Source organism: Eptatretus burgeri, chromosome 10, assembly GCF_056783735.1.
Source record: "Eptatretus burgeri isolate ZD-2024b chromosome 10, Ebu_testis_v1, whole genome shotgun sequence".
Classification (NCBI taxonomy): Eukaryota; Metazoa; Chordata; class Myxini; order Myxiniformes; family Myxinidae; genus Eptatretus; species Eptatretus burgeri.
In genome coordinates, this window is record NC_140970.1 from 62,367,669 (window position 1) to 62,389,109 (window position 21,441).

A 21,441-nucleotide genomic window follows, 5' to 3' on the forward strand; every position below is an offset into this window, starting at 1 on the left:
GCTGGAATTACCCTTTACAACCTGCTAGAATTACCTTTTACAACCTGCTGGAATTACCCTTTCGAACCTGCTAGAATTACCCTTTACAACCTGCTAGAATTACCCTTTATAACCCGCTGGAATTACCCTTTAGAACCTGCTAGAATTACCTTTTACAACCTGCTAGAATTACCTTTTACAACCTGCTGGAATTACCCTTTAGAACCCACTATAATTACCCTTTACAACCCACTAGCATTACCCTTTAGAACATGCTAGAATTACCCTTTACAACCTGATAGAATTACCCTTTACAACCCGCTGGAATTACCCTTTCGAACCTGCTAGAATTACCCTTTACAACCTGCTAGAATTACCCTTTATAACCCGCTGGAATTACCCTTTAGAACCTGCTAGAATTACCTTTTACAACCTGCTAGAATTACCTTTTACAACCTGCTGGAATTACCCTTTAGAACCCACTATAATTACCCTTTACAACCCACTAGCATTACCCTTTAGAACCTGCTAGAATTACCCTTTACAACCTGATAAAATTACCCTTTACAACCTGCTGGAATTACCCTTTACAACCTGCTAGAATTACCTTTTACAACCTGCTGGAATTACCCTTTAGAACCTGCTAGAATTACCCTTTACAACCTGCTAGAATTACCCTTTATAACCTGCTGGAATTACCCTTTAGAACCTGCTAGAATTACCTTTTACAACCTGCTAGAATTACCCTTTACAACCCACTAGCATTACCCTTTAGAACCTGCTAGAATTACCCTTTACAACCTGATAGAATTACCCTTTACAACCTGCTGGAATTACCCTTTACAACCTGCTAGAATTACCTTTTACAACCTGCTGGAATTACCCTTTAGGACCTGCTAGAATTACCCTTTACAACCTGCTAGAATTACCCTTTATAACCCGCTGGAATTACCCTTTAGAACCTGCTAGAATTACCTTTTACAACCTGCTAGAATTAGCCTTTGGAACCCACTAGAATTACCCTTTACAACCTGCTAGAATTACCCTTTACAACCTGCTAGAATTACCTTTACAACCTGCTAGAATTACCCTTTTACAACCTGCTGTAATTACCCTTTGGAACCCACTAGAATTACCCTTTAGAACCCACTAGAATTACCCTTTACAACCTGCTAGAATTACTCTTTGCAACCTGATAGAATTACCCTTTAAAACCTGCTTGAATTACTTTTTGGAACCTCTAGAATTACCCTTTAGAATTACCCTTTAGAACCTGCTAGAATTACCCTTTAGAACCTGCTAGAATTACCCTTTAAAACCTGCTAGAATTACTTTTTAGAACCTCTAGAATTGCCCTTTAGAATTACCCTTTGGAATTACCCTTTAGAATTGTGCTTTGGAATTACCCTTTGGAATTATCCTTTAGAATTGCCCTTGAGAATGCACAAGAATTACACTTTAAATGTGCTGGAATTATCCTTTCAAACCCTTTAGAAATACCCTTTAGCACCCATTAGAATTTCCCTTTGGAATTACCCTTTGGAGTTACCCTTTAGAATTATCCTTTGGAATTGCACTTTATAATGCACAAGAATTACACTTTAAATGTGCTGGAATTATCCTTTCAAACCCTTTAGAAATACCCTTTAGCACCCATTAGAATTACCTTTTAGAATTACCCTTTATAATCACCCTTTAGAATTACCCTTTAGAATTACCCTTTATAATCACCCTTTAGAATTACCCTTTAGAATTACCCTTTAGAATTTCCCATTAGAATTACCCTTTGGAATTACCCTTTAGAATTATGCTTTAGAATTGCACTTTAGAATGCACAATAATTACACTTTAAATGTGCTAGAATTATCCTTTCAAACCCTTTAGAAATACACTTTTCCACCCATTAGAATCACCTTTTAGAATTACCCTTTAGAATTGCGCTTTAGAAATGCCCTTGAGAATTTCCCTTTAGAATTACCCTTTAGAATTACCCTTGAGAATTACCCTTGAGAATTACCCTTGAGAATTACCCTTGAGAATTACCCTTGAGAATTACCCTTGAGAATTACCCTTTAGAATTACCCTTTAGAATTATCCTTCAGAAATGCCCTTTGGAATTACCCTTTGGAATTATCCTTTAGAATTGCCCTTTAGAATGCACAAGAATTACACTTTCAATGTGCTAGAATTATCCTTTCAAACCCTTTCAATTGTTTAGAAATACCCTTTAGCACCCTTTAGAAATACCCTTTAGCACCCATTAGAATTACCCTTTATATTTATCCGTTGGAACCCTTTTGAATCACCCTTTAGAACTGCCCTTTCGCACCCATCAGATTTACCCTTTCGAAGCCTGTCGAATCACCCTTTAGATTTACCCTTTAGCACCCATTAGAAACACCCTTTAGCACCCATTAGATTTATCCTTTAGAACACTCTGGTATTATACTTTAAACTCTCTGGAATTACCCTTTAGCACCCATTAGATTTACCCTTTAGAACCCTCTGGTATTATACTTTAAACCCTCTGGAATTACCCTTTAGCACCCATTAGATTTACCCTTTAGAACCATCTGGTATTATACTTTAAACCCTCTAGAATTACCCTTTAGCACCCATTAGATTTACCATTTAGAACCCTCTGGTATTATACTTTAAACCCTCTGGAATTACCCTTTAGAATCACCCTTTAGAACCCATCCAAATTAAACACAGTGGAATCAAAAAGTTCTTCTTCGTCATTTTTTTACAGACGAACGGATGGAAGGAAGGACATACCAAATATTGAAGTGGTGACACTGTTTAAAAAAAAAAAGTTTGTACCATGCTCTTAACATGCAGCATCACTACTATTAAAGCACTTCCTGGTTGAAAGTGATGCTGGGTAGTTTACCATTGCTTTTGAGGCACTAAGTGAGGGCAGAAAGTTGCAATTTGTTCAGTGTTTCTCCTTTTCGTGAAACATACCTGTGGGATCTTTAACATCCACCAACTAAAGGCAGCAAATGTGGTCTCTGGCTTCATGTCCATCTGAGTAATGGTACACACGTTGATGCCTCCGCTGGCAGGATGACTTAAAGGTACACACACTCGCCTCTAAGCTGTCTAGCCTGGTCTAGAATCCCGACTAAGCTAATAAACTGCAACCCTGGTGTTTCACAGGCAAGGTGATTCTTCAGTGTGTGCCGTCCCTCAGATGGACATTGAGCGGGCATCACATCAGCCAGCATTAGTGGCTGGACATTAAAGATTCCATGGTGTCTTTCACGAAGAGTAGGCAAGCTATCGCCGGCACCATGAACCAATTCCAAATTCCTGTCCAAACCACCAGAGAGCATCACATCAGCAGCACAGCCGCACACTCAGCCAATTATGCTACCCCACAGCCTCGTGCTGGATAGGAATGAAGATTACACACTCCAGGTACCCTTTAAAAAAGTAAACATTCTTTTAAATTGCATCGGCATTTCTCTTTCTCGCCTACAACGTACGACACTCATTTCCTAATTGCTAGCAAGAGGTAGTACCATTGATGGGTTGTTTTTTTTATAACAGCAGTACATGCTTGGGGGGTAATGGTATGTCATCATCCTCATGTGGTGGGAAAAGAAAAGCAACACGTCATAATCTTATATATTATTTCCGAGTTTGTGGTTTCGTGTCGCACTATCTTCGACTTTGTTCTGCGCTCGAGTAACGTGATATTCGGCTTACATTATCTCAAAGACCATATGAGGTGCATGGTACAAAAAAAGTAAATGAAATGGTTCTGAAACAGTGAAATCGTATTCCACTTACTGCATTAAAGTAAAATTACTACTGATACTCTGCATCAGTTCCTTTCTCAAACACACCCACCCCAACATGTCGCGCAGAGCGTGGGTTATGCTAGTTAGTAATTAAATGGCGAAAGTGGGTGGGAATCATGCGTGCCAATTCGCAAGTAAATGGTGAAAGTTTGCAATCATCAGCAGGACTACACAGATTGTAAATCCAAAATGATTTTTACTCTTTTACATTCAATATCATGAAAAGTCTCTCTGGATCGTCAAGAGGGTTTCTGTTCACCGAGGCACATGCCCATGAGTTCATGGTTCCCAGGGTGGTGACTTATGCAGGTGCTCATAGGGTAGGATCTTGATGAAGGTGAAAGGTGAAGCTGAAATTTACAAAATCTTACATTTTCTTCAATGGGGGAATTCTTGTTTTTTTAAGTATTCCCATTTTTGACTTGCGACGTTGAACACAGGTAAAAGCACACATTGCTCTGCTATCAGTCATACATCACACTATGACTTATTGGCAAAAGAGATGTGAAAGAAACGTTCCAAAATGTAAAGTACTTTTTTTTATCTCACCCTAAGAGCGTGAATGGCTCAGGTATGATGGAATTACAGGTCTTGGGACGGGTCATGGTCAGCAGCCGTTGAACCTGTTGCGGCACCATTTTTTCCTTTGCTTTCATAATAATAGGTTAATATGCTTTAGCTTTGGTTCATCTTGTGATTATTTCCTGTACGGGATTTCCGGCCGGGGCTTCTAGTCAAGGTCACTGGAAATGGGGAGGTGTGGGCGAGATGGGGGGAAAGTGTCCCTCTAAATTTTTTGTGAAGAGGGAAAAATGTTTTTTGGGGTTTTTGCTTGTGGTTGTTTTTTTTTTCTTCCTTTTTTGCCCCCCAAAATGCCCCCTCCAAAAAAAGAGGGAAGATAAGAAAGAGAGAGAGAGAGAGGGAGAGAGAGAGGGGTGGGAAGAAAGAAAGAGGGTGATTAAGGAGGAATAAAAATACAAAATTCTCAAAGGTGGCTAGAAAAGCACTTTTTATACAAGGTAAAGTATATTTTTTTTAATTAATAGTAAGATGCCTGCCCTTTTCGTGGTGAAAAGTTCTCATTTTTTCTGGAGCGAGGGCACCCTTATCACAGGGAAAAGGCATCTTTTTGGGGGAAAGGGCACGCTTTTTTGTAATGAAAAAAGTGCTCTTTTCATGTTTTGTTTTGGGGGGGGTTCCCCACCCCCAAACCTCTTGAAATACTACTGGTGCACCTGCTTCTGGTTCTTCGGAGTTTACGGTTGTGGGGTAATAAAGCCTCGGAATCCGAACGTCTCGGAAGTCTTCGAAAAAAACCTTAAACCTCGTTTACACTATCAACTGGTTCTGCAGTTGACAGATATGGTGCCCAATGCTCCACCCTTCACGACATAAACCACACCTTTACCTGATCGGATTTGCGCTCCGGAGGCACCACAAACATGTTTGTTATTTGTGCTGAATGGAGGATGAGCTTGCAGTGACATGATCAGTTTGCTCTTTGCTCCACCTGAAAGTGGAATGAGAGTCCCACCTTTACTCGGTGTTGCTTATTTATGTTCAGTATCCTGAATGTCAGCACCAGAGGCCTGCCTGGGTGATTGTCTCCCCAACCTTACTCAAACCACTTTTGCTTGACAAAAGGTGGTGATCACACAACACTAGTTTCACAATCATGCATGACGTTCAAATGAAAGCACTTGAGTGCTTGGAGGCCATGGCAGGTTTTTGCATAGCACAGGTGAGTCTGGAATAATCTATGGACCTGTGAGGGCCAGCAGCCTGTCGGGTATATAACTCAGATAAATAAACAAACGAGACACTTTAAACATTGCTGTTTACTTAAACTTTCACTTGTGATTGGCATTGCCGCCTGCTTTCCCAGAGCCCATTCCAGGAATCGAGTGACTGTAACTGTGGCTTCCGAGAGAAGCTGTTGGGAAGATGCTGCTGACGGCATCGGAGTCAGATGATTAATTAATATTTCTCATCACGGAGAGATTGCTATATGCAGCCACCACGTTAAATAGCAGCACAAAATTCTCAGAGCAAACAAGCCATGATTTAGTGTTTCACAATTGCATTAATCCTGTTTGGGTGAATAAAGAGGCCTCTTGCATGTGAACTGAGAACTTTTCACAGACACACACAAAAAATCTTGACTATGCTTGATTTTGCGAAGCATTCAGTAAAAACTTACCAAACACTCGTGGAAAAAAAAATTCAATTTAAAAAATTTCAACAATGCAATGAGGGTTGGCAGAACAGCTCAGAGTAAAGCACTCGAGTTTAAGCTGTCCCACCTTAGTTCAATTCCCAACAACCCTCTAAACCGTTGGATTGCCACAACGTGTGCTGGCAATTGCATGACAAAGTGCGCAATCCATCAGAGGGACGTTAAGCCGGGCATCTCATCTGCTATCATTGGTTGGTGGTCGATGTTGAAGATCCCAGGATGTCTTTCACTAAAGGTCATGGGCCAATGGGGCCATGGTCAGACACAAGCAAGGGGATGAGGATGAATGAATGGGAAAAGAGGAATGAGGAGGGGAGGAAACACAGTAACTTGTAAAGTAAGAGGATTTGGCTATGAAGGGTTCATGGGGTAGAAAAGATTGTGGGTAGGATTGGGGGATGACATGCGATAGTGATGCACCTTTTGCTTGAAGCCCTTGAGGGGAGAATATGATTGAACAGCCTCCACAAAGCACTTCCACAAATCGGGGGAAAGCGTGGACATGGAGGGAGGGGCGTGGGGCTCATTGCAGTAGATTCCAATAATGTTGATTGATAGCTTTCAATTACAGGAAAGAGGGATGTGATGCTGGAGTGTTGATCCATAAAGGAGAGCAGTACTACATTACGTTCCTGACGAAGGCTCTGTTGGCTGTGCCAGTTCTGATTTTCCAAGAAATTACTTGGAATCATGGAGGATGTCCAATCTGTGGTTGGCTTTGGGGGCCAGCTTTGCGATGTCATCAGCCCAGGAGTGGTCATGGCTGATGGTGAGCCATTGAAGTTAAAGAGACTGAACCTCTTGCAGTGGCTGTAATAAGAGACAGGTGGATAAAATTGAAGATCCTTCAGGAGAGACAGGGTGACCAGGATTGAAAGAAATACTGAACCGGGATTGAAAAAACGTGCTCCATTTATCAGATCAGCCTCTAATTGATTCCAGATATCCTGAGAGTGACGCAGCTGCTGTGTGCCACTCAGTTTGATGAGCTATTTATTGTCTGACACAATGTGGATTCATCAGCAAAAAGGAAGAGCAGACTTCTTTTTTCCAGAGCTGAACCAATTCATTTTTTTTTCCTTAACAGATTCCAAATTCCTATCTGCACTGTTACTGCTCTAAAGGCAAAGGCAAACCCCTCAATGTATTTAATTGCCCAGGAAGCTGTTCTGGCTGTCCCCAGCACAATTAGAGAGTGCATGCGATGAAACGAGCACATGATGAAATGTGAAACGCAGGCAGGAAAGTGATATGAGTGTGCCGATGGGACCGCAGACACAAGACAAGACAAATTTTTTATGTGACACAGACAAAGTGAGTGTGCTGATGAGACTACAGATGCAAGACAAGACGAGATTTTATGTGTGTACACAGACAAGAAAGTGAGTGTGCCGATGAAACTGCAGACACAAGACAAGACTAATTTTATATTTGACACAGACAAAGTGAGTGTACAGATGGGACCGCAGACACAAGACAAGACTAGATTTTATGTGTATACACAGACAAAGTGAGTGTGCCGATGAGACTGCAGATACAAGACAAGACTAATTTTAAATGTGTAATTCGATCAAAGCCAAAATTGTACTCAAACATTGAATGTACTTTGATTATTACCGAGTGTTCACCTGTATTGTTTTACACATCAAGCATCTTGATCACATCGGGACCCCCTTTTGAATGGGTATGTTTGTACGGACATTTCCCGTGTCTTTACAGTCCATTTCCATATTACATATTTGTACAACAAGGCAGAAGTTTCAGTCTTCTCCCCACCTCTGGACATCGTTCCTCGTCCTTCCCCTTCCTCCACTCTCATTTCTCTCCACCTTCATCCTTCACTCCCAATCTACACATTCCTTCTTTCCCTTCCATCCCACCTCTTTTATTCCATTTTCCTAATTTTATTTCAAGATTTCGAATTCACCCAATCTCTCACACCCTGGCGTGATGTTACAATACCTGAGGATGATGTGGTCTCCTTTGTATTATACATGTTTGAAAATTGTAACGAACTATTAAACAAAGCCACCTATCCAATCAGGGATTTCCAATTAAAATGTTTTCAGATGATGTCCATGCAAATCGAGTACAGTGGAAAGAAGAAACGACTAACGTCCCATGGCAGTGAGTATCAAGCCGTTAGTATTATTATGATTATACAAAATAATGTCATTGGTACAGGAGTTTCATTGTGCACTTGTTCAGGATCATGAAGGACATTTAGTTCGAATGGAACAAAAAAAGGTTTTCCCTTGTTCAGGGCTCTCTGAATGTCCTCGCACGGTGTCTTTCTCTCAATCCCATCACTCTGATTAAGCATTCCATTAATTGATGAACTCAATTTGATGCTCCATGATGACGTCTCCTGGTCCATATGAGGCATACAGTTCCCTACAGTTGAAATGGCATCTTTTACAGCATAAAGGTTTCCTGGGGATATATGTATTCAGATTTTTGGGGGGATATCCAAAGGACCGAGCAAGCACTCCAACGAAATGGTTGATAAGGCACGGCTGGCTTGGCAAGCAATAGCAAGCTGATTAGTAATGGCACATACCTGTTGTAATTTGAAGCTGTAATATTTCTTCCTCATCTTCTTATTCTTTCGTATGCAGCGGCTCTACTGTTGATGCAGTGCCCCTTGTAGGTTGGGACAGCAATTACGAATTTGACCAGGGTGTTCTAATTTGGCCAGAGACGCAATGCCTTACTGTTTTTACAAAGTGATGTTTCACAATATAATCAGAAAATCCCTGGAATAGATCATCGAGTCAAGGGGCTTTCCCTGGGATTGGTAGGACAGACGATGGGTTTGTACACTTGCCTCTAAGCCATCTAGCCTGGGTTCTAATCCCAGCTACAAATTGCCATCACAGTGTTTCACAGGCAGGGTGATTCATCAATATGCATGCCATCCCTCGGATGGACGTTGAACCGGGTATCCCGTCTGTCAGCATTAGTTTGTGGGCATTCAAGATCCAACGATGTCCTTCGCAAAGAGTAGGTGAGCTATCCCTGGAGTCCTGAACAAATTCCAAATTCCTGCCCCAAATTCCAAACCTCAATAATGATGCAACCAGCAGGGCAAATTTGCAGTTGAAACTCAGTGAAATTGCATGATATACATACATACATACATACACATATACACGGCCCTCCATGTAATTCTCATACATGCTTGACCTTCAGGTCACATGCAAAGCAGTTATTTAACCCTGCAATGATCATATTGCATAAATACACAATAACGTCCCTTGTGGCAGAAAAAAAAGGAATAAAAACCTTGGTTTTATCTACAATCTCAAAGAGTGCCAATTTCCTGGTAGTGCAGTGTAAATATGCTTAATGAATGGTTGTGGCAGGTGACAGGTTATTAGTGAGATGGAACCTTTTCAGGCAGAGGGCACATTGGATATGGGTTGCCATGGGGACCTCAATGTCCAAAGTAGATCTAGATGTTCTGTGGGTGATAAGATTGCTGTCGAGGGCCTCCTAATTTATGGTGGTCCTATAATTACAAAGAATAGAAATGCTTCGTGTTGCACAGCTTCATCTCGAAAGGTCAATGCTTTGCCGTCATGAGCAGTCACCTTCAACAATTGGTCCATGTTCCTGATTGTTAGTGGCGTAGCCATGGATGGAGGGGTGGGTGAGGGTGGCAGGGTTTTTTGTGGGTGCTAGTGCAACAACCTTTTATTTTTGAACAATAATAATCTTTTGTTGTTAATAATTTATTTTGCTTTATGTAATAGTTATAGCAGGGTAATAACGGGTTACCTGTGTATAATCAACAGGTGACAGGTGTTACTCGGCAGATTTTTCCCTGAAAATCACCCTCACCTCTCCCCATCCACCTTTGTGGCAGAACCTTCTCCTCCCCCAACTGCGTTAGGAACCATCATGTGATAAACCTCTCTCGATGATCCACCAAAGTCGTCGGTTTTATTCCAAAATAAAAATGAGAGGTTAAATATTTGTATCTGTCTCTCCTTGCTGGCATGGGTTACATTCCCATGTTTGCTCATTCTAATCACCTGACAAATATGCCAATCACCGAGGATGCCAATCCTGGTGTTGCCTTAAAATTGCTGGCTTAAGATCTTAGGGCCTTGAGTTCAAACCCCTGTCTACCCATTGAATTAACACCAGTCGGGTTGACTCAGCCTGTCATCCTTCCGATGTCAGCAAAATGAGGACCAGTTTACTGGTAACAGGGGTACTGCATCAGCAGCACAGCCGCGCCACCATGAAATGATGCAGCCAATTAGCCACTGGCTAAATATAAACATCACTGTGACCACCGATAAATATAATGAAATATCCTAAAGATATCCTTTTATCAAAGACTACAAATTCTTAGGATTGGACTGTTTAGTGAACTTGTCTGAGAACCTTGTAATTCTTGTTGAAAATATCTAAGACTCACAGAGGAAAAAGTGGAAAATTAGGAGGGATTTGGGGTGGGGGGGGGGAGAGTTAATGAGGGAAAAATAAGATCATGGTTTTGGATTGGGGATGACCTTAGATGGTGGTGAACAGCTGTCTTGAAGACCTGGAGGGAAGAATGAGATTGAAGAGGGTGTGGAAGCTTGTTCCATAGGTGGTAATAAAAGAACAAATGAGTGTAGGTGAGCAATGATCCTGGATTTAGGTCTTTTCACCAGAAGGGGATTCATGGTGTGTGCCCTGGGGGGAGAGGGGGTGGGTGGGGGGGGTGACAAAGCATGGAATGAGTAACAATGGGGGGGGTGACAAAGCATTCGAATTTTCTTTTCCTCTTTTTTATTTTTTATTTTCATTTACGGATGCTTTCCGATGGTTCTGTGATTTTTCCTTGTTGTATCGGCTTTGATGTCCGTTGGCACACAAAATTACCGTGCTTCCCCATTGTCTCGGGTTACTCACCTGTATTTTTTTTTCATTTTTGTATTTTTTTCATTTATTTATATTTTCATTTATGGATGTTGTCCGACGAATCTGTGATCTTTCCCCGTGTACCAGCTTCGATGTCCATCGGCACGCAAAATTTCAGCTTTCTACGTCACCTGGAAGGTACCGATCTCAAATATCAGTCAGTCGGTAAGTGGTTAGGAAGAGCCTTACACATTAGATAAGATATGCATTCCATGAAATTCAGGAAAATTATTAGACATAAGCTTATTTTCACATGATTGTCCGAAAATTTGTGGAAAATGGACCAATCGGCACAGATTACATGGTATTTGCACCAAGCATTGCAGGCACGAATGAAGAGTTGCTCAGATAGGAATGTAAAATGGGACAACCCACTTGCATTATGATGTAATGTGTGTCAAATCCCTTTATTCAAATGTCCAATACTCTGGTTGTTACCTTTGCTACAGAAGGTGGATGGAAGTTACGTTTTCACCCCTGTTTGGCTGTAAGCAAAATATCTGAGAAGGTTGTGGATGGATTCGGACGAAACTTACTGGACAGGTTGGGTGTGACAAGGACGAATTGATTCGATTTCGGTGAAGACCGGCTCCGGATCCGGATACGAGAATTGTATAAGTGATTCTTTACCATTGAGAGATAAGGCCAAAAACGATATATAGCACGATATCTCAAAACAATAGGGGCAAAACCCCTGGACGCTCACCTGTCACGGCTGGACCACTGGAAGGTGTGGATAACCCACAAAATATGTAACGGAGAAGAAAGTGTATACCTTTGGATTTTTTTTTTTTAATGCAGTGAACAAACTTTGCTACATCATGAGTGATGAAGGTTGCGGTCAAGTTTCATTGAAATCATGTGTGTAGTTTCTGAGAAAAAAGAAAATACCTATTTTGGGGGGCAACCCCCCATGGACCCCCTTTGATCCTGATTTTTAGCTTATCTCTTATTTAAATTCCAGATAAGGTATTGTTTCACGCACCCCATCCGCCCAACCATCTCCTATTTTGACTTCTCCGGCCAAACTGTTGAGCCGATCTGGCTGAAATTTTGCAGTAACGTTCCTCTCCTGACTGGTAATAGGAATTGCAAAGCTCCTTCTGGTCACATGACTTTAAGTAGGTCAAAATAGCTGACTTTGTAAATTCCTTCTAAAATCCTCTTTTCCAGACCCACCAGTCAGAATGCTACAAAATTTGAGTTACAACATTAGGTCAGGGTCCTGATGTTAAATTTCCGAATTCATGCCGATTACATGACCAGAGGTATGTGAAAATAGCCGACTTTGTCAACTTTTGAGAAAATCACATTCATTCCTTTCAAAATCTTCTTCTCCAAACCCACCAGTCAGAATGCTTCCAAATTTGGGTTACAACATCAGGACTGGGTCGTGATGTTAAATTGCGGAGGTCATGCTGATCACATGACTGGAAGCGTGTCAAAATGGATAGCTTTGTCAGCTTTTGGGAAAATCATGGAAATTCCTTCAAAAATCTTCCTCTCCAGACCCACCTCTCAGAATGCTACCAAATTTTGGTTTTAACATTAGGCCAGGCCGAGATAAGCTACGGTTCCAGTAGTCCTTTTTTAATGTCGTGAACAAACCAGTACATCATGGGTAATGAGGGTTGTGGTCAAGTTTCATCAACATTGCTTGTGTAGTTTCTGAGAAAAGTAAATACCTATTTTGGGGGGCAACCCCCCCATAGACCCCTATAGGGCCCAATTTTTTTTTTTTTAATGCCATGGACAAACTTTGGCACATACCACGTGATGAAGGTTGTGAGGAAGTTTCATCGAAACCATGTGTGTAGTTTCAGAGAAGAAGTTGCAAATGTTTGTGGATGGATGGACTGACTGGCTGATGGAGTGACAGACGGACGACGTGCCATAAACTCCCCGGAACTACGTTCCAGGTGAGCTAAAAATGCGGACGGATTCAGATGAAACTTAGGGGACAGGTTGGGTGCGTGACAAGGACGAATTGCTTCGATTTTGGTGAAGATCCAAATCCGGATCCAAGCGGGGGGTATGCGCTCTACCAAGTGCCCTTCTAGTTTATCAATGTCATTGTAATTCATATTAAGTCAAACTGATGTCTCCGAATTCATGTCCCTGTCCTACATGTACTCCGAGAAACCTTCTTTAACGGGGTCTAAATGTGGGATCATCTGTCTGTTCTTGGTGAAAACGTTTGGAGCTCACTGTTGTACAAACACAAAAAAATGTAATTACCTTCACTATTATATGTGAGCAAAAAATAATGGGACACGAAAGAAATATATAAGGTTATTTACTTATAGCTATTCATTTGATTCCTTGCAGCGTTCCTCCACCTTTGGCACGACAAAGCTTGGAAACCACTATTTGCAGTATTTATCAAAATTTTTGGAAGCCAACATATGATTTACCACCAATTCCAGATTTTACGTTTATTTTGGCCAGATCAGGCAATAGTTTTTGGCTGCCTTCTGTTTTCATATTGCCATGATCTGTGGTGCTGTATTTCCTAAGGAAACTCAACCCAGAGTTGACTTGAGAAGGTCCAATGTGAGGAAAATCACAGAAACCTCTGGCATTCAAAAACCATTCCTTTTTGAAGGTAATAGTGGGGAAACTTAGCTAAATATAGCATAACAATTGTGCATTTTGTGAGGAAAGCACCAAATTTGGCACACTAGTAGCCTAACATATTACGAACAGATTTGGATATTGGGCCATCTCAAATTCAGCCTATGATGGCTGTGGCGGCCATTTTCCACTGCCATCAAAAATTTTGAGATGGCCCAATATCCAAATCTGTTCATAATATGATAGGCTAATAGTGTGCCAAATTTGGTGCTTTCCTCACAAAATGCACAATCGTGATGCTATATTGAGCTAACTTGCCCTACTATCAGATTGAAAATGAAAATGTTCATTTCTCCAGCATTTGATTAAATGAAAATGAGAAAATGGTGAAAATAATACAGAGTGAACACACGGTGAAAGTTGCCTGAAATGGGTCAGCCTGTTCGCATTCCAATCTGAACCCCATGGCTCATACTCATGAAGCAGCTTAACTGGGGTTTGAATCCCATGGACCATAATGGGTTTGCCCATCATCTGCTGATGTCCTTGTAATTCATGTAAAAGTTCATTCATGATTCCTGATGTCATTGTCTTGCATGTGATCCTCCATGAGCCTAAGATCAGTGGGAATATCAAAAACAAACCAGAGTTCATAGAACACCTTCCTCTGTGCCGTCTTGAGAAACAAGGACATGGGCGGGGTCTTAGAGCGGCAAATTTGATTGGTCGTGATGACGTAAAATGCTGTGATATTTTTGTCCAAGTACTGCTAAACTGAAGAGTTTTGAAAGAGAGAAAAGGGCGATTTGTATTCCACAGTGTTCTGGCATATCATTTATTTGAAATAAAATTAAGATTTTAAAGGTTGTAGAAACTATTTTTTTTACTGGAATTTTACTGCAATTGATGCAGCTTCTATTACACCACCTTATTTAACACATTACATTAGTTCTTCGTGCTTGTTGTTTTCAGTCTTTTTGTTTGGAATGATTTTCAATTTTGTTTGACTGCCGGACAGAGTAAAAATATTATCTCACCCTTTGCTGTGGTACTGAGAGTGCTGTGAGATGTGGTGATACCATCTCTGACTTATTTCCAGTTGTTACTGGAGTTCATCAGGGGTGTGTACTGGCCCCCACACTTTTCAGCACTTGTATGGACTGGATTCTCAGGAGGATATTGGAGAGATCAAGCTGCGGTGCATCGTTTGGGAATGTCAAGATCTCTGACCTTGATTTCGCAGATGATGCAGTCATCTTTGCGGAGATTTTAGACATCCTTTTGGGGGCCCTCGAGGTGCTGAATGAGGAGTCGGAGCCGCTGGGATTATGGGTTTCCTCGGTCAAAACTAAGATCCAGGCTTTCAATGGCATCTTGGATGCTGCTGTCCTGTCTGTGCCTGTTTGTGGTGAGGATGTTGAGGTCGTGGAGAGATTCACTTACCTTAGCAGTGATATTCATGTCTCTGCTGGCTGTGAGTCAGAGATCAATAGATGTCTGGATCAGGCCATGGGGAGTCGTGGATTCACTGGATAATGGGGTGTGGCGCTGCCGGTACCTGTGCGGGAGGACGAAAGTCCGAGTCTTCAGGTCCTTAGTGCTTCCAGTCTTGCTCTATGGATGTGAGACTTGGACTCTGACCAGGGATCTGAGACGGAGACTTAATTCCTTTGGTACCAGGTCTCTTTGGAGAATCCTTGGCTATCGCTGGTTGGACTTTGTGCCCAATGAGTGGTTGCTGAGAAAGACTCAAATGAGATTTGTTTCCTGCATAGTCCGTGAGCATCAGCTGTGGCTGTATAGTCATGTGGCTCGTTTTCCTGATGCTGAACCTGCTCACTAGATTCTCTCAGCGAGGGAGTCTCGTAAGTGGAGGAGGCCAACGGGCATACCATGTGCCTCGTAGTTGCAGCAGGTTGACCATCATCTCAAGGAGATGGGGATGGGCCACGCATTTGCCTGGGGGATGGCCAGACGGAGGCCACTGGACTACCGGCAGAAAGTGGACGCAGCGACGCGCTGCTCCGGCACATGCTCCCATACCTGACCTGACCTTTGCTGTGTGCATGCTCAATCAGGACAAATTCTGAGCCAGGGTTGTTTTTGATTCGTGTTCAAAATATAACATTCAATTTAATTCAATTGTATTCCTGAATCATAAACTGATGTTTGTAGGGAAAAAGACGGACAGACAGAAGCGAACCAAATTGCTTCAGCCCACTTTTGGCTTCGAGTGCACGAGTAATAGAACACATTAATAGTTACCATTAATATAGTTGATGAGTAATTCAGTTGTTAGATGTGCTTGGTTGTGCAGTGGATGTTTTTGGTTGTGGAGCGACACCTCTTCCACTTGGTATGAGTAACTCGGTGACCTTCACCTGCTCGGCACATTTCCAGCTGGACTTCACCTTTCCTGTAGGATACAATCCTGAGGCCTTGCATGTGAAGGCAATCACAGTACGATTTTAGCATTTTCCCCATTTTCACCTTCCACCGCATGGAAAATTGCCAACAAATCCTCCTGTCCTTCCTTTACACTGCAGTCCGATGCTTTTAAAATTCCTTCCCATTGCAGCAACTGTTGAAGAAAATTTACATTGTCCCGTCTCACGTGCTCACCCATCTCCGGCAACCTCTTTTCCGATCATCTTACAATCAAACCATCAATCAAAAGAGAAAAAGCTTTGTTGTTGTTGAAAAAAAGTAAATATAACTGTACGTCGTGAAATATGAGTCGGAACTTCATAAAGGGATTGCTTTGTAATGGAGAAAAACTTTGCAGTCACAGCATGTCACGTGGCAGCAGCAGGGTTGACACCATGGGTCGGCCATTAATATTCTCTCGCCTATTTTCCGCAGGGCGTGACGAGCCCCCCCAATCATTCATCGTACGTTCACCGCTGTGCATCGCGAATGTGAATTTCATTGACATTTCTGCAAAAGCGCACAACAATGAGCCCTTGAAATAAAAATCCTTTCATGGTCCACTGCGACGCAGCGTTCGGCGGTGGCTTTTCAAATTAGTGAGCAGCAGGGTGTATGGGCATTTGGACTAGACCCTGCAGGTGTGCTTGGGAGTGAATCTTCACTTCATTGCGGGACTTTGCTTTGAAGCCCGCATAATACAGGATGAAGAGAAGAGACATGGAGACTATTCGGCTGTGTAGTTCAGGCTAATCATATCTGAGACCAGTACGGGTTCTGACCTTCATCTGGGTACATTTTGTGCTCGTACATCACCAATGATGCAGTAAGCAAACTCACATGAACAACCAGTTTTGATTGACATAAAGTGATCTTCCGGGAGAGAGTAGTAGACGTTGTGTACATTACCTGTATACCTGTGACGTTGCATTGCATTTCGTATGGATCGTCTGCAACACTCGCACTAAGCTCAAGCACCCACAGCACCCTTTGCTTGAATTCAGCCCTCTTGATTTCCTTTTCCTTTTGGGAGTCTTCAACATAATGTGTACCTAGAGGAGAGGAGAGGAGATTAGATTAATTAAAAAAAAAAAAAAGGAAAAGAACATGGGGAAAAAATTAGATATGAAGGCAAAGAATAAGGGAACAAAGAAGTTAAGGGCGCAGAGAAGGGGAATTTATAAGTGAGAGACCTCTCGAGGACATTATCGCATAAACTACTGCAGAGTTTGAGTTTCATATTACGTCGATCTAGGATCTAAGGAAATTCGACTTGTAGGTGTTGGCTCACTTCCTGTCGGCTTTTTTGGCCTGAGCCCATCGGAGAGCGGTTTCCTCTTGTCTCGATAACCGCCTTCTACTGTTACTACCATGGCTGATGTTCTGCAGCATTATCCACTACAGTTCCACCAGCCATGATATGTCCTGCTGCACTCACCTCGTGGTTTCAGGCAGCCAACCTTTCTCACACTATGTGTCTCTGCGTACACATAGAACCAATAAGCATGCATCGTCTTTCTTCCTCGCATCACAAAACTCTGGAACCGACTGCCTTGCCTCTGGCTGTTTACGCAACTTCCTACAACCCCCAGCAGCACAAGTCCTGGATCAGGAAGCCATCCACCATGATCTAGCTTTTCTCATTCCTTTTGTGATCACGAGGTCAGCCTACAGGTGTCTCTTTTCTCCTGCAAATAAAGATAATTTTAAAAGAAGATGATTGCCTCATTAACATGGTAAAATGGATCGGCTTCCTTCGTTCCACATGACATGTTGGTGTAATCAACCAATGGGTGACAGTACTTAAACGTGTTCACCGCTGCTTCAGGGTTCATTCATTACCTCCACCACCGAAGGTGGACGGAGGTTGTTTTCAGCCCTGTCTGTTTGTTTGTTTGTGTGCAGGATATCTCAAAACGTTATGGATGGATTTGGATTAAATTTGGTTGAACAGGTAGAGTGTGTGACGAGGACAAATTTATGACATTTTGGTGAAGATCCGAATCCGATATCTCAAAACAGTTGGGGCTGAGTTATGACAAAACTTGGTGGATTAGTTAGGTGTTAGGTGACAAGACCATGCCAATTAGATATTGGTTCAGGGTGTGGCAGAGGTGTGCGCTCTCCCAAGTGCCCTGCTCATGAATCAAGCATGGTTTTGATGGAGTACATGTCCGATGTAACCACACAAGGACAATTATATCAAACGAATGTTGTGATAGGTATGATAATCGCCTCCACCTTCAATTCAAAACAAAAGAAGGGCTCACGACGGAAACTTTGCTTCATCTTCTTCCCCGCAGAGGTAATCATGCATCTCTCAACATATTGTTGAATTAAAATTAATTGTCTTCATTATTCCATCGACTCAGACCTACCCAAGTCTCTATGAAGACTAATTCACGTGAGCAGTGACGTCACCATGTACAAAGTGACGATGCATGCAGTGCGCGAAACCGTCGAGTTGCCATCATATCGACGCAGGACATACACAAAACTGAATGCCTCATTTACATATATGATATGTTCCTGTAAAAAGGTCTCTTTTCTTAGAGTCTCACAGCCAGTGCTGACGTTGCTCATTTGTAGAGGCAGAGCATGCATGTGGTTGCGTGCGTTGTTGTTGTTTCGCCTTTTCTAAAATAACATGAGTTCTCTTCCTTACAAGGTGCTTCAACGCAGAAGGAAGCCATGAGGCCCATTAAAGCCTGCGCTATGTTTGTTTGTCTGTGCTCTATGCTTTTAAAATGTTTGAAACGAAGTAGCGCACGTTGTGCGTGCGTGTGTCTGTCTGACTCCACACAGGATGCGTTGTTGCTGTTGGCGGGAGTGCTGGAGCGAGATGCTTTGCCCGATGCTGTCCATTGTGCCATCCGCACAGTGCTGCCTCACGTCGTACGTATGGTCCGCACATAAATAGTTGGGAAAGTGGGATCAAAAGTACTTCTATGTTGTTGTCGTTGAACTTTATTCCATCAGATGTCTCCATTTAGCCGGTTTATGCGATGTACTCCTGGGGTGCTCTGTTAACAAGCGGCTTGATATCGCTTTCCAAGCCAGCCATTCCGTATCAACTGCTTTGCAAGCGGCTTGGAAACAAGAGCAAGTGATTAAGAGAGGGCTTTGTTACGTCAGCATGATTGGCTGCCGTTGTCAGATTCAAAACGATACATCAACCAATGAAATGTTCAGAGGCATACGCATAACGCATGTTACGTATAGGCCGACTCATAATATATTATTTAAAAGTGAATTTCATACTTTAATTTTTCCTCGATTTTTTCAGCCTAATTCTTTAAGATTTACAAACATGCAAACCTCGATTCCCCCCAAAATGCACAGTGGAACGTATATACATAAGCTTGGCAGGGGGATCCCCCTAGTGATTACACATTTACTTGTCTTTATTTCCCTCATCCTCATTCTCTGTAGCCGCTGATAGCATAATAAATGTGTTTGGAGAATTTGTCACAAGAGGATCGAATAAAACTGAAAACGACGGCCAGGACCGCATTTGTTCGAGTACAATAACAGCATTGTTTACATGGAGACCACAATCTTCTTAAGCGATGCCGAGCACTCCGTTCCGCTGCAGTGCTTGCTTAAGCGCTTTGAATCACCCTGAACCCCCACCCCCCACCCCCCCCACCCAGAACCTCTTACGCTGTGGGTTTGAAAATGCTTTCTTGCATCTCTATTTGCCAAGACCATTCGAATGGAATGCAATATCATGTTGTTACTACCGGTGGGGTCAATTGTATCAATGGACAGACAGACATACAGAAAATACAACCATATAAAACACAACAATATAAGACCCATCACATCGCTGACGAAAATACCAAACTTTGCTGCGATGGCTAATCAATGGGGCAAGAAGAAAATGGATTCCTGGGAGTGTGGGGAAAACCAGCATCGCAAGTTGGAGTTTGCAGCTTCGCCATGCATGCACATGCACCCATAAAAAAAACACACAAAAAAAATTAAAATCCTTTTTTTTTTTCGTAAAAAAACATTCCCGGAGTTCCCTGAATCCACCGTTGTTAGATTAATTGAAATATTTTAATCTGTTCTCAAGTTATAACACGACAGACAAACAGACAGACAGGCCAAAATATATTGAAGATATATCTATATATATATATATATATATATATATATATATATATATATATATATATATATATATATATATATATATATATATATATATATATATTGTTACAGATCTGGAAACCATTTGCATTCAACATACAGATGTCCCAAAAGTCAGTTATGTCGTTACGTATGTGTGTAGTCAGATCCCTTTCCTTTTGTCGAGTGGGAGAATCAAAGGCGTGCGTTGCGATTTATTTTTAGTCAGGTTATCAAATCTTTACATCCAACAAACCCTCCAACGAACAACCAACAACCATTCCATTCCCCATCACGATCCACGACCCACCCACTGTCTACAAGCACTCTGTCTTGCCAAGGCAGGGTCTTGCAGCCGTTCCTTGCCGCTTCCACCAACGTTCCTTCCACAAACAGTGTAGCTCTTGCACGACGGCCTGTGCAACATTGATGCTGTTACTCGTCAAGTATGAACCCGTATGGAAGACTGGCTGGAGTTTCCCGGCAGGGGCCAAGGCCCCGCCCTGGAAAGGTGGGCCGTAGGACCTGTCCAATCAGAGGTGAACAGCGAGGTGTGTTCACCAAGGCCCCTCCCAGCTGAGGGAGGTCCATAAATTCCCGAGCACTCTCTGAGGCAGGTGGTCTTTTTGAGGTCTTGGGTGGTCTTTGTGAGGTCTTGGAGAGTCTTTTTGGGGTCTTGGAGAGTCTTTTAAAAGTTATTTTGAAGAGTTTTTGGTGGGTGTCGAGGCGGCGAACGTGTCTCTGTTGGCCCTCTACGAGGAAGGGAAGAGCGACCCCGACCCCCCTCCATGGACCCCGGCCATTCACCACCCGAGCTCCACCACAAACCTCGAGTCCCACACGTGCGACTAGGGACCAAACCAGCGGCCATTGTCAGGTGCCGCATCGCGGAGCACGTCCTTCCTCCAAAGGTCAGGTACACCACCGAACTCTGGCCCCCAGCTTGTCTCTCCCCACAGCTGCGAGGGTCCAATAAAGACTCTGGGTTTCTTTTCATTTTGTGTGTGTCTCTGCGTGTGGGCCCGTTTTTCAGGAGAACTGAGTAAGTGTTTTTGGATCATTGTAAATACTACTTGCATATTCATGTTAAGTCTTGCTTTGTGTCTTCATTTACTGAAAATAAAACTTGTTAGAAATGCCCCCAGTTCGTTTCCGTCCCTTCTTGCATTGGTCCAGCATGGTTCGGTTCTCAGTTTAGGCAGGGTTTATCCACGATAATCCGTTCATTCCAGCCAGCACGGCTTTGGCAGTTTCCGCTCGGCTGCACCCGAACCGGAGTTTGTTGTCGGTAGTCGGAACTCTACCGCAGTCGGTAGAGTGACCCAGTTCAAGCAAGACGTGCTGAGGGCATGGTTTCCCCGGGAG

The 21,441-nt window shown here is 42.6% G+C and overlaps 1 protein-coding gene across 5 annotated transcripts in view; it reads left to right on the top strand.

Annotated features, from left to right (window-relative positions):
* Window positions 1-21,441, top strand: part of PDE2A (phosphodiesterase 2A) — a 314,549-nt gene that overhangs the window by 72,067 nt on the left and 221,041 nt on the right. For 4 of the 5 annotated variants that reach the window (XM_085898655.1, XM_085898656.1, XM_085898658.1 and 1 more), the window contains one exon: window positions 18,748-18,837. The exons of the other annotated variant lie outside the window; for it this stretch is intronic. In XM_085898655.1, the coding sequence (XP_085754781.1) occupies window positions 18,748-18,837 (90 nt within the window). The remainder of the gene's footprint in view (window positions 1-18,747; window positions 18,838-21,441) is intronic. 5 annotated transcript variants of the gene reach the window in all.